Genomic DNA, 13,640 nt, shown 5'->3' with positions numbered 1-13,640 from the left:
CCCTTTGGAATCTTCAGGAATTCAGCAAGATCTAATCAGAACAATGAAAGTTGGGCACAAATCATGAAGACATACACTTAAGACAATAAGCCATACAAAACACATGGTACAATTTCACATTTTATTTAAGGTTTATTCAATCTGTGAATGAGATTGAAAGAAAAAAAAAATAGTGCCTCCTTCCATGAATCAGGTTTCCACACAGCAGCTGAATAGTAGCGGGTTTATATTTCAGCACTGAATTTATTCAGCGTCACCCTCCCACATACATTTGTTTCTTCCAGTTTCCCTTAAAGTCTGTTTGGATAGGAAAGGTTTTGTGGTTTTCGTTTTTTTTTTTCTTTTTTTTTTTTTTACTTTCACTCTGAATCACAAAATATGTTGGCAGCCTCCTGACTTTACCAGAACTGTTCCTTATTATGCTAACATTCTGCTTTCATCAAGCACTAAAGTAATGGGCTCCTCCGAGAGGAAATAAATGTAGGATTCTTAACACTAACTAAATTACCATCACAAGAGCTGAGTAAAAAATTATTCCAGAGATATGTCTTTAGATTCCCAAATGCCTATGTGGTTCAGCTCTGTGCAGTATGACAGTGGTTTGTTTTGTTTTTTGGGGTTTTTTGGGGAGGGGAGATTTTGGAGAAGCAAAAGCTAGACTGTCTATTCCCTTTAAATCCCAAGTATGGAAGACCAAAAGAGGGAGAAAAAATAGGGCAAGTATTATTGAATGGATTGTCTTCATTCAGAATTAAGAAGACAGAGAAGTGGGAGTTTTCACTGTGGTGCACTGGGTTAAGAATCCCACTGCAGTAATTCAGGACACTGCAGAGGCATGGGTTCGATCCCTGGCCCAGGAACTTCCTTATGCCACAAGTGTGGGAAAAAAAAAAAAGAAGAAATAAAAACTACCTGAAACTATGAAAGGAAACCAGAAACACTACTTGCCTTTATGGATATTACTTCCTTTCCACCCACAAGTCCCATTTCTCCAGTGGTTCCTCATGAGCCCAAGTCTAGTATCAAATTCTTACTTGAATCACTAAGTAAAAAATTGTGAGGATAGCAGAACAAAGATGTTTTGTGTCAATTCTGTTAAATAAGCATTTACTGGCCACCCACTAGTATTCTACTAACTGTGCTCTGCTCTGGGGACAAACAACAGTTTAGCAAGGAGCATGTATATAGCTGACCTTCAGATCACGTGAGAAATCCTCCATGAACCAAGTGTTATGAAAGCCCAGAGGAAGCAGTGCTTCGTTTTGCTAAAGGCTTTTCTAGAAGCAGGGGTATCCACACATTCATAAATTTCAGTATAAATAAATATTTTGGCACGTAAGAATATTCAGATCACAACTGGCTGTTTACTATAGATTGTATGTTTTGAAGATCTGCGTGCTTCCATCAATATTTAAAGACCTTTGAAAATTACTTATAAATATCGTCACACTCAATCAAGTATCCATATCATTTATACAGGCAATATTAATACAATAATGAAGGCTTTCAGCAGATACTATCTTAGCATGAGCTACCTTAGGTCAGCTATCTTGCATGTAAGATATGTAGTTAAAGGGTAAAAACTATTACCCTTTAAAAAAAAGAGTAAAAACAATTACTCTTTAAAAAAAAGTAAAAACAATTACACTTTAAAGAAAAAAAACCTAAAAAATGTAATTAACTGAAACATATATTACTTTTACATGTGTTTGTGCTTGCAGACTAGTAATGAATTAGGGACAAGCAGGTACAGTTCTTCAGATGGCTTAAAAACTAGTTCAAAACTGAATAAGAATGATGTTGTGGTAGAATTTATAAGACACATGACAACACTGATAGCACAAATTCATATTCCCAAAGAAAATGTCTGAGGAGATTATTTTAGTCTTTAATTAAGAAACCAGCATATCCACCTCCCCCATCAGTTCTCACCTTTATTCCCCAAATCTCTCTTTCTTGCCTAGAGAACCTGGAGTATTCAGGCCATAGATACTTCTATATATTTACAAAACACCTCACCAACTTAATCACTAGGAGCAAGAAATTATATTTCTAGAATTAATTTTTTTGACAAATCTGAAGTATAAATTGCAAGTATGTTCTTGAAATTGAATAGAGTTTTAAAAATGAATATGCAATTTTTATCATTATCATCTCATTTAAGGGAAAGTAATTAAACAAACCTGAGGTATGTTTAATAAAAATTAAATAAATTAGAGGCGCTTGATGTAATTATTTAAAGCTCATCATATTTAATCATTATGTTAATCAATTCTTTTGCTCAGATAAATTTCCTTTTTTTTAAATTCTCAGGAGTAAAAATGGTTTAAAGAAGAGGAAACTGACAAAGTAAGTTTTTCTTCCTGTTTCATTTAAAATATGCTTCATGATGATCACTTTTCAAATTGAAAAAGATTGCTTGTTTTTAAATAGGAGGGATGTTTAAGAAAGAGGCAATATATTAAAATAGCTAAGCTATTATGTGTTGGTATGTTTACACAATGGATGGTAAGACCACTAAGAAAATGCACCACAGAAAACATGTCAGGAATAAGGACAGTTCTCATCATATGAAATTTGAGGGAAAAAAATGGGTTGTTAGAAATTATAAAAGTCACGCAGAAGGAAGCCTACTGGTAATTTTAACCTAAATAAATAAATAAATAAAAATAGGAGTTCCCGTCGTGGCACAGTGGTTAACGAATCCGACTAGGAACCATGAGGTTGAGGGTTCGGTCCCTGCCCTTGCTCAGTGGGTTAACGATCCGGCGTTGCGGTGAGCTGTGGTGTAGGTTGCAGACGCGGCTCGGATCCCGCGTTGCTGTGGCTCTGGCGTAGGCCGGTGGCTACAGCTCCGATTCAACCCCTAGCCTGGGAACCTCCATATGCCGCGGAGCGGCCCAAGAAATAGCAACAACAACAACAACAACAATAACAACAACAACAACAAGCCAAAAAAGAAAATAAAAATAAAATAAAATAAAATAAAATGAAGGCTAAACTTTAAGTAAGATATCTCCAAGAAAATTGTTTATGTTGGAGGAATATAGTGCTAAACACTATGATACCTATCAACGGGATTTTTAAAACATACTTTTCTTTGTGTTTGACCAAGCCCGGTTCAACTAGATGACTTCGATGCCTATATCAAGGATATGGCCAAAGATTCTGACTATAAATTTTCTCTTCAATTTGAGGTGAGTGGATAAAATATTTCCTACCCTCTGTGAGAGTGGGACTGGGAGGAATGGGCAGGTTTGTACTGGTGTCATTCTCCCTGCTCTCTGGGCAGGGCTTGTGGTGGGGTTCATAGCAGGCAGGATGGTAATTGGGTTCAGGGTGTCTAGTCTGCTGGCTCAGAGCAAGGATGTCAACCTTAGTAGGTCAGGATTGGGGTGACACAAATGAAGGAAAGGAGAGAACAGGTGCAAGTACCAGGATGAACAAACATGGTAGCAGGAGAAGCCCTCACTGAAAACCAGGGGGGTGGAAAGAGGAGGGAAAGCAAGCTGGGGACTGGGATCTGGAACAATTTCACTTTCAGGGGATTTCAGGGAATTTCATGTACAGTGAGTGGGGGCACGTGTTCCTCCTGCTACTTTGGCAACAGTAAGGGTCAAGAGTGGATGAAACAAACTCCTTTGTCTTCTGGGCAGAGAGGAGCCTAGAGTCTCTGACAGCTATAAGGCTCTTGGCATTCTACTTTGTAAGGCTTTTTTTTTTTTTGGGGGGGTCTTTTTAGGGCTGTACCCTCGGCATATGGAAGTTCCCATGCTACAGGTCGAATTGGAGCTGTAGCTGCCAGCCTACAGCAATGCCAGATCTTAGCCTCAACTGCACCCTTTACCACAGTTCATGCAACACCAGATCCTTAACCCACTGAGCAAGGCCAGGGATCAAACCGAAGTCTTCATGGATCCTAGTCAGGTTGTTACCACTGAGCCACAATGGGAACTCCTCATATGTCTTTCTCTTCTCTTCTTTTCTTTTCTCCGGGAAATTGGAGAAAGAGAGTTACACATCCTTTGTGTAAAAGAACAAAATTAGCATCACTTTCTTTTTCTGAAGGGTGCGTATTTCTTTGAGTCCAAGACTATGTGTCAGAGTAGATGGAAATGAGTAAATCCACATCCAGCAGCCTGAGGCATATAACTGGTCCTCATGTTCTCACAGTTCAGAACACAGTCTGGCTAACCTCCCATCCTTTGGGCTTCTATAGCAAGGCTCAGGTGATCTTTGATTCAGAGAGACCAGGAAGAAAGGAAAGAGAAAGTACTTTTTCTAAATTACGTAGTTTTTTTTTTTTTAAAAGCCCCTTAGCTGCTTTTTCCTGTGAAACACCAGGTTGTAGAATGTAGCTGCTTTCTCCTCATTACTCATATCCATTTCTTCTTTCCCTTCCTCAGCCACAGACAGCTTTGGTCTGAAAGAAGCAGCAGGAGTCCTAATGTAGATATTCATTCTAACAGGGAATTTAAGGATGAGAAGACTATTATACATTATCCAATAAAAAAAACCCTAACTACTACCTGTGCCTTGAGAAATGCCACATAAATCCTGGCTCAGTAATCCATGGTACGCAGGTGCATAAGACACTATAAATGCTACCCCAAATGCTGTAGCTCAGAGAACGGAAACTCACTTGGAAATGGAGATCTCTGGAGGATGGCGTTTCAAAAAGTATACCAATGAAAGGAGGGGACGTTTTATAAAAAACATTTGTTTTATAAAAGAACATAAGCCCAAACTCAAAAGAAAATAAATATCTAGATAATGCTGATAATGGTGCTGAAAATTATAATGTAGGTACTGTTGCAACCTCACTGAAACCACAGTCTCAATTCCTACCAGATGGCATGACCTTGGTGGCACAGCCAGGGTCACTGTCTTTGCTGGGAGGATTAGGAGTACTCCCCAGTTCACACCATCAAACCCCAGCGTAACTATAACTGTGCTTCTGAATTGCATCGGTATAAAAAAAATTTCAGTGAATCATTTTGTGGTCAAAAGAAAAAAAATTTTTTTTCAGTTGTGAATGACAGAAACACAATTCAAACTAGTTTAGAGCCCCCAAAAAGGAAATTTGTTCAAAGGGTAACTAACATCTCTTATATCATCAAAGGGAGGGTTGAATAGCTCTACCAGGAGGAGAGCAGGGGAGGAGCTCAGTCTCAGGAATGGATGGAACCAGGAGCCACAACCCACACCCCTGCAGAGTGGCCTGTCTTATTGTTTTTGCCTCCTCCCCTGCCTATCTGCATATGGAGTTCCCAAGCCAGGGATCTGATCCAATCTGCAGTCTCAACCTATGCCAGGGATGTGTGAATGCTGGGTCCCTTAACCCACTGTGCTGGTCTGGGGATCAGAGACTCTGCTCATCCCCTTGTGCTACAGCGGGAACTCCAACCCCCTCTTTTTATTTCTCATTCCTGCTTCTCTCTATATATTGGCCTCCCTTTCTCTGGATAGAAACCAACCTCTTTCTCATAGTGTAAAACACGACTGCCAACAACCTCTGTCTCCTAAGCATCACATCTTCAGTTTCCAAAGGGAGCTATTGACTCTCTTGTTTGTGTTCAAAAAATAATAGGGAAGGTTCTGATTGGCTGGCATGGGTTGTGATGTCCTCTCTCATCCACTGCAGCCAGGGAGGGAAGAATCAGGGAAGAACAGGACAATTCTTACTGAAACCACATGGCTAAACCCGAGAGGGAGGGCATTATTCTTAAACAAAGAGAGGACACTGGGACAACCAACCAATAAGTGATTCGATCCTAGCTTCAGACGCTTCAAAAATGTGAAAAGTTGAATTGTCAATTTTATGCCTACATGTTCGATTTACAATCTGCTGAAGCCTTCTATATATTTAAGATATAACATAGCATTTGGGCCTATTTCCTAGGATTTATAAGGCAGATAGGGATGTACCAAACTGAGAGTTAAGAAACCTGCATCCTCACCACTATTTACCATTAATTAATTCTGAAAAAAATTAACAATTTCTCATCACCTCAGTTTCTTCATCTATAGAATGGGTAGGTTGAACACAAAGTGATTCTCAACTGGGCTTGTGCCAAGCAGTCCCTTAAGCGGAGTTTGGGAGCGTGTGGTTGTCACACTGACTTGGGAGTGGTATTTAATGGGGAAAGGGACAGCGATGTTAAATATTGTGCCGTGAGTGGGATGGTCCCACACCACAAAGAACTGTCACAGGCCAGCAGTATTCCATCAAGAGACACTGGACTAAATGTAGGACAATGATACATCCAAACTTTTTATAACTCTTATGAATTAGTCAGGGTTTTCCAGAGAAACAAAACCAATAGGAGATATATACATTATTTATATATACATTTATACATATATATACACATGCATAAACACAGGTCTAACATATATTATTTATATTACTATAGAATTATATTATTATAAGATTATTGTAGAATTATATCTTGTAATTATATTGGTATTACACTGTGTATATCCTATATATGATAATGCAATAGGAGATAGTTACGCAGAGAGATTTATTTGAATGAATCGCTCACACAATTATGGGAACTGGCAAGTTTGAAATTTGTAGGGCACCTAGAGAAGAGCTAATGTTGCCATTCAAGTCCAAAGGCAACCTGAAAACATAATTCCTTCCTCCTCAAGGACGTCACTCTTTTCTCTTAAGACCTTCCACCAAGTGGATGAGGTCCACTCACATTATGGAGAGTTACCTGCTTTGTCAAAGTCTACTGATATAAACATTATTGTAACTAAAAAATACCTTCACCCAACATCTAGATGGATGTTTCACCAAGCAGCTTGGCACTATAGCCTAGCTAAAATGTAAAATTAGCCATCACGCCATGACCTGGAGACATATTTAACATTTTGATTTATTATAATGCTTTTTTCATATCCCTTTGTTCTTACAGCATTACTGGCCAAATATGTAATTTATTTGATGCCAAATCCTGATATGGTATCTCTGTTCTGATGAGAAAATGCAAATTACTCTCCAGAAGTCTGTTTTAAATCACAGGCTTAGATCGTAGGTTTTAGACTGACGTTTGTTTAGGCAGTGACCCAGTGATCTGACTCACTTCCACTGTCACTTGACAGCCTCCCATTGCCAACCCCCAATTCCACCCCACTCCCACCTCCTCGGGCTCAGGGTCGGAGTCACCTCATCTGTTTTCAAAGACCCATTGAGCTCCCATACCTGATTTCGGGTTAACATGGTGGTCTTCAGATTTCCCTGAACTCAATAATTCATTGAGGCTTAAGGAAAAATAAAAATGTTTCCTGCTCTGATGGGAACCCAAGAGGGTACAGAGACAGCTGACTCAACTGGGCTAGCTAAATCCAGTATCTGAACAGTTATTTGTTCTGTTTATATTAATGCTTAATACTTGTATTCATTTTGATACTGACATTGAAAGATCACGCTCATATTGAGAAATTACATCATTTATAAGCATTATGCAAATTGAAACTCATGTCTAGATTTACATGTATTACTGATATTCTAAGTCCTACATGAAGCTATTATGAATTGCTAATTTGCATTCACTAAACACATTCCTTTTTTCACTCTGTGTCTGATTTTGGATCTACTGGAAGGACTGATTATTCTTCTGATGAAAATATACACCTTTTCTTAAGGAGGTTTGTGTTAGATTCAACTCCTTTCCTGTGTCTCATATTGAAAATGTTTTGAAAAGCCGGACTTTAGAGCTTGAAATCTGAAAGCCCACAAGACATACCCCATATTGCTCATTTTTCATTAGTTTCTTTGCTGTGTGTAAGATTGGGATGTTAGGGAAAGCCCTCACCACCTTTGTTTGGAAATGTGATTGCCAAGGTCAAAACAAGACGAGGCTACTTGCTACATTATTCATAGGAGATGACCCTTGATTTTTGGTAGCAGCTTCTATGTACAGCTGTTTTTACTGGTTTTTCAGTCCAGTTCCCTGGAGGTCTACCTGTAGTGTTGCTGAAATAAGTCACATCAAACCCTCTCAAACAGTTCTCATACCAAGGGACTTTGTTCCCAGACCTAATTTCTCTGTGCTCATTCCTTGTTGCCTAGAACTGGTCTCTGTTTCCAAGTGCCTGTACTAGAATTTGTCCAGTGACAGGAGTGTTTCCCCTAAATCCCAACCTAGGGCCTCGGACCCTACTAGCTATTGCCAAGCTGTCCTGAGGTTGATGTCCAAGACGGACAGAACTCTAGTCTTCCATCACATGGCCAAGTTGCAGCATCCTATTCTTCCTTCAGAATACCTGTTATAGGTTGGATTGTGTCATCTAAAAGATATGCTGGAGGCCTAATCACTTAGTACCTCAGAATGGAAATTTGAAAATACAAATAGAGTATTTCTTCTTAGAAAGAGAGTCATTGCAAATGTAATTAAGATGAGGTCATAATAGAGTGCGGTGGGCTCTTAATCCAATATGTCTGGTGTCCTTATGAAAAGACAGCCATGTGAAGACAAGAGACAGAGAGGGAGAAAGCCATGTGATGACAAAGGCAGAGGTTGGAGTTGGAGTTTATGCATCTGCAAGTGAGGGAAAACCAAGGATTGCCGACAAACCATTAGAAGCGAGATAGAGGAAAGAAAGGTGCCTGTGTTCCTGCTGACACCTTGATTTCAGACTTCTAGCCTTCACTATTATAAGACAATAAATACTTTTCTGTTGTTTTAAGCTACCCAGTTTGTGGTACTATGTGATGACAGCCCTAGGGAACTAAAACAGAACCTCACTAAATATCTTGTTCTGAATACTTTCTTCTCCCTTTATGTTTGCCTGAAAAGTAACTAGCCATTGCCCAATCCCATTGGACATTCACTAGCCATAGATGGAACCTCTTATGTCAACACCATGGGTCACATCATTTCTCCTGACTTGTCCTATAGTCTGGTCACCTAGTTCACCTGACTCTAATGTCTAACCTTATCCCAAAGCAAAGAAGTTTTTATCACCTGCTGACATTGTTACAGACTCTAAAGTCAGAATACAGCTTGTGTTAATCTCAGAAGATGATGGTACATGTTATGGAGTGAAGGTACCCCCCCCCACTTCCCACATTCATATGTTGAAGGCCAACCCCCAACATGATGGTATTTGGAGAGGAGGCCTTTGGAAGGTGATTGGGGTTAAATGAGGTCATGAGGATGGGGCCTTCATGATTGAATTAGTGCCCTTATAAGAAGAGACATCAGAGACCTTGCTCTCTCTTACCCCCAACCCCACCATATGACCGTATGACAAAGAAGAGTTCATGTGAGCTCACAGCAAGACGGTGGCCACCTACAAATCACAAGAAGCCTCACCATGAAACCTGCCTTGTTCTTGGACATCCTAGCTTCCAGAAATACATTGAGAAATACATTTCTGTTTCAGCCACCCAGTCTATGGTATTTTGTTATCACTACCCAAGTGGACTAATACAGTGCATGTGTTTGTGCTCTGCTTTTCAAGACTATACATTAAACACAACCAACATAACACAGACTGCCACTAGGTTCCTTGAGTGTATTAGTTTCCCAGGGGGCTTCCACAACAGATTACCACAATCTTGGTGACTTAAAACAACAAAAATGTATCCTCTCACAATTCTAGAGGCCATAGGTCCAAAATCAAAGTGTTAGTGAGACTATGCTCCTTCTGAAGTCTCTAAGGGAGAATTCTTTGCCTCTTCCAGCTTCTGGTGGCTCCGGGCATCTTTGGCCTGTAGCTGCATGGCTCTTATCAATTCCTCCATCTTCATATGGCCTAGTCCTCTTCTCCCTTTTATAAGGAACCTTGTCATTAAGTTCAGAATGCACCCAGATATTACAGAACAATCTTACCTCATGATCTTTAATTACATCTGCAAAATTTTTTTTTCTTTTGTGTCCTTTTAGGGCCGTACCCCCAGCATATGGAGGTCTAGGGGTCCAACTGGACCTGTAGCCGATGGCCTATTCAGGGCCATGGCAATGCTAGATCCGAGCCGCATCTGCAGCCTATGCCACAGCCCACAGCAACGCCAGATCCTTAACCCACTGAGCTAGACCAGGCATCGAACCTTCGTCCTCATGGATGCTAGTCAGATTTGTTTCCCCTGAGCCACAACAGGAACTCCTGCAAAGACTTCTTTCTATAAGGTCACATTCACTAGTTCTGGGGGTTTTGGTGAACAGATCCTTGGAGGAATCTGCATTCAACCCTCTGTATGTATGACTATGTAACCTAGGAGAAAAAAACTACAATGATAAATTATATTAGAAACAAAACTGGCAAATGAAAATTCAAAAATGACTTATGTGGGTTTCAGGCATGGCTTCATGCTTTGATTTAAAGAAGATTTAAGCCTCTGGAGTTTCCATATGTTTGGAAAGAAAATAACTGGAAAGCTACTTAGCTGGAAACTTAGTATTTGATTTTCCATTTAGTGACAGGCTAAATTACAAAAGATTGCAAGGCATTTTGTGTATACATGCCCATTCCTGCTTTTCTGCAATTTAACTTTGGCAATTTACATTTACAGTGTTCAGCCAATTAAACCTCTTTTATCAACCAGGAGCATTTACAGCAGGGAGGCAACGCACAATTAAAGTTCTATCAGTTCATCTGCTTCCATATGTACCCCAGCTCTCAGCCTCAGTCTGCTTCCTGTTGTACCCAAGGCATTTTCCTGTGGCTAATCAGTCTGTCCTCAAAGAGGGGGTTTGGGGTGAGGGGGGGAATTGTTGGGTTAGCACACATGGAAAAGAAAGGAGAAATGATGGAGCCAGGCAAAGCAAAATTTCACAGTCATGATCAATAGTGCTACATTAATATTTGTTGAATTTAATTATTCCATCTCATAGTCACTACACATCAGTGAAGTGTAGAAAAATTATTAGATTAAAGATAAACTAATGCTAAAGAAAGTTGAATTGCTTTTTCAAGACCTACACTTTATAAGCAGTCCACCAAAAAAGAGCCAGATATTTTGACAAACTATCTATAAAGGCACTTTCCAAAGAAGCATCATTTAAGTAAGCTGATAGCTGCCAAAAGGAGTTCACCTAAAAATAACACTGATTTTATTGTAGTTTACTAAAAATGAGTTTTATCTCTTACAAGAACAATATAATTAGCCTTTAAAAACACTTTACAATGGAAAAACCAGTTATAGAGGGAAAATGATAAGCTTCTGTTTAAGGGCATTAAGCAAACAGGGGTTTTGCCTGAGATAGAAAAAAAAAAAAAACACTTCTAAATTTGTGAATTGAGGATCAATATCAGCATAGTTGGTCTTCAGATTGGCTTCGACTTGGGCCAAGTGCTTGAGATTTTGTGAGTTTGAAAAGCCAAAAATGGAAGTTCCCATTGTGGCTCAGCGGTAACTAGCCCAACTAGTATTCTTGAGGATGGGAGTTCAATTCCTGGTTAAGGATCTAGCATTGCCGTGAGCGGTGGTGTAGGTTGCAGATGCAGCTTGGATCCCATGTTGCTGTGGCTGTGATGTAGGTTGGCAGTTGTAGCTCTGATTCGACACCTAGCCTGGGAACCTCCATACGCCACAGGGTGCGCCCCGAAAGAAAGAAAGAAAGAAAGAAAGAAAGAAAGAAAGAAAGAAAGAAAAAGACAACCCAAAAAGTGATGAGGAATCCAAGGAAGAGAGAAATCTGGACAATTTAGGTCAGTTCATCCATGTTGACTGCAGCTTACATATCCATTCCATGAAGCACACATACTAAGCTACCAATGAACTTCCATGTGGATGCAGTAGAAGTCCCAAGAACTAGGGGTAGAAAGTATTTGCTTTGCATGAGCACTTGAATCAAGACACAAAAAGGCTCAAAAAAAAAAAAAAGAAAAAAATCCCTGTTCCGTTTTCAAAACATCATCCAGTAGCTCCAACTCCCCTCAAAGTCTTTCGAAGACACTCCAGAATTCTTCCCCCTGTGAAATATTCCTCCAGCTTTTGATTCTTTGAAGTAAAAATTGGGAGAAATCATGAAGCCCATATGAGTAAATAAAATTTCTAACAAGTACTGCCTCTGCTTCTTCACTTAATAGTCTTACAGAAAAATGCATACTATGTATGTCACCTCATTTATAAGTGGTTATGTGTGCTGTTTACCAATGGTGCCTTCGGATTTGTACAGGATCTGCTGCATTGGTTGTGTACTGCACAATTCCAGGGAGCAATATTTACATGGACCACGGTGTAAATGATGCCCCCAGGGAAACCCAGGGGGCCTGACTCCAACTCTTTGTTTCTTATCAGACACATGACAGAGCAGCTTAGAAACCCCCTTCCAGTAACCTTTGGAAATGTGTTGATTGTTTATATTAAAATTCCCATATCAGTGCACCTTCTGAAAGTAGCATTTATAAGAGCACTGATACACCCAAGCAGATACTTTAATATTCTTATTTTCACTAAAGGGTTTGGCTTCCCATTACTGCTTCAACCTTATTCTGGGGGTTTCATTACCAGATGACTGTCAATCCTATATCTTGTGATGTGGAGAATGTTCCCTACTTGTTCCTTCCTCTCTTTTTTTTTTTACTACATTCTTGAAAGTTCATTGCCTTTAGAAGAAATACCTACATTTCCTCATAGAATAGGAAATATTTATGCAAACTGCATAAACTGCAGTTACCTTGTACCTCTCAAAATCTGAAACCTGTTTCTGTTTTCAAATTTTCCATTATGATGCCCATAATTCTCACCTTCTCCAAGGGATCACTTAACTCTCCAAAGTATTTATGCATGACCTTAGTCAGCTGTTACTGCAATAAAGCTATATAAGAATCGACCTCAAAATCTCAGTGACTTAAAATGTTTATTTTTCCCACACTTGAGTTGGTGGGAAAGCTGAGGCAGTTTTGATTCAGGTTATGGTCAGAGTCAGGTCTGCTCCCTGTGTCTTCTCATCCTGGGCCCAGCAGCTTCCCCTGAGCATATTCTTTTCATGCAGAAACACTGATGGCTTGAGCACAAGAGAGCAAACCAAGCTGAGCAAACATATTTCAAGCTTCTGATGGGGCATGAGTTCTACTTGAATTCATTGGCCAAAAGCAAGGTTACAGCAGTAGGAAGGAGAAGTACCCTGTGCCCTAAAAGGGAGTTACTGCAGCATTATGAAGGCAAAGGGGGGAGGGTCACAATTGTGATCATTCTATCACAGACAAGAAGGGGAAAATAATCCATAAGCCAATACGAACAATAATCCAGTCCACACCATATACAGGAATCTGAAACCTATTCTCTGTCATTTACAGGAGTTGAAGTTGATTGGACTGGATATTCCACACTTTGCTGCAGACCTTCCATTGAACCGATGTAAAAACCGTTACACAAACATCCTGCCATGTAAGATTGTCAGTAGTGCCGATCCTACTCGTGTCTTCCAAAGGCTGAGGGAATGTTATTGCAGATTAATCAGTTTCACCAGTCCCTGGCCAGGGCCAGTAATGGTCTTTCTTCTCAAGACCATCTCTGCGATTGCATTGATCGCATTGGTGCTGCTTGGATGTCTTTAGATTCTGTCCTGTGTGGGAAGATATAATTATTATGCTTTTACATGAATCATATCTGAAGAGAAAAGACTATTTGGTCCTTTGGAGATCAAAAAGTCTTATGCAAATTAGGGATAAGATCA

General features: G+C 39.8%; 1 protein-coding gene across 1 annotated transcript in view; it reads left to right on the top strand.

The window, feature by feature from the left end:
- PTPRO (protein tyrosine phosphatase receptor type O) overlaps positions 1–13,640 on the top strand; it is a 48,667-nt gene that overhangs the window by 17,112 nt on the left and 17,915 nt on the right. Inside the window, exons 5-7 of the mRNA XM_047787480.1 lie at positions 2,314–2,349; positions 3,116–3,197; positions 13,261–13,351. Coding sequence (XP_047643436.1) covers positions 2,314–2,349; positions 3,116–3,197; positions 13,261–13,351 — 209 coding nt within the window. The remainder of the gene's footprint in view (positions 1–2,313; positions 2,350–3,115; positions 3,198–13,260; positions 13,352–13,640) is intronic.

The sequence above is a fragment of the Phacochoerus africanus genome, chromosome 7 (assembly GCF_016906955.1).
Source record: "Phacochoerus africanus isolate WHEZ1 chromosome 7, ROS_Pafr_v1, whole genome shotgun sequence".
NCBI lineage: Eukaryota > Metazoa > Chordata > Mammalia > Artiodactyla > Suidae > Phacochoerus > Phacochoerus africanus.
Note: the sequence above shows the minus strand (reverse complement) of the source record. Positions and strands in the feature narration are given on the sequence as shown.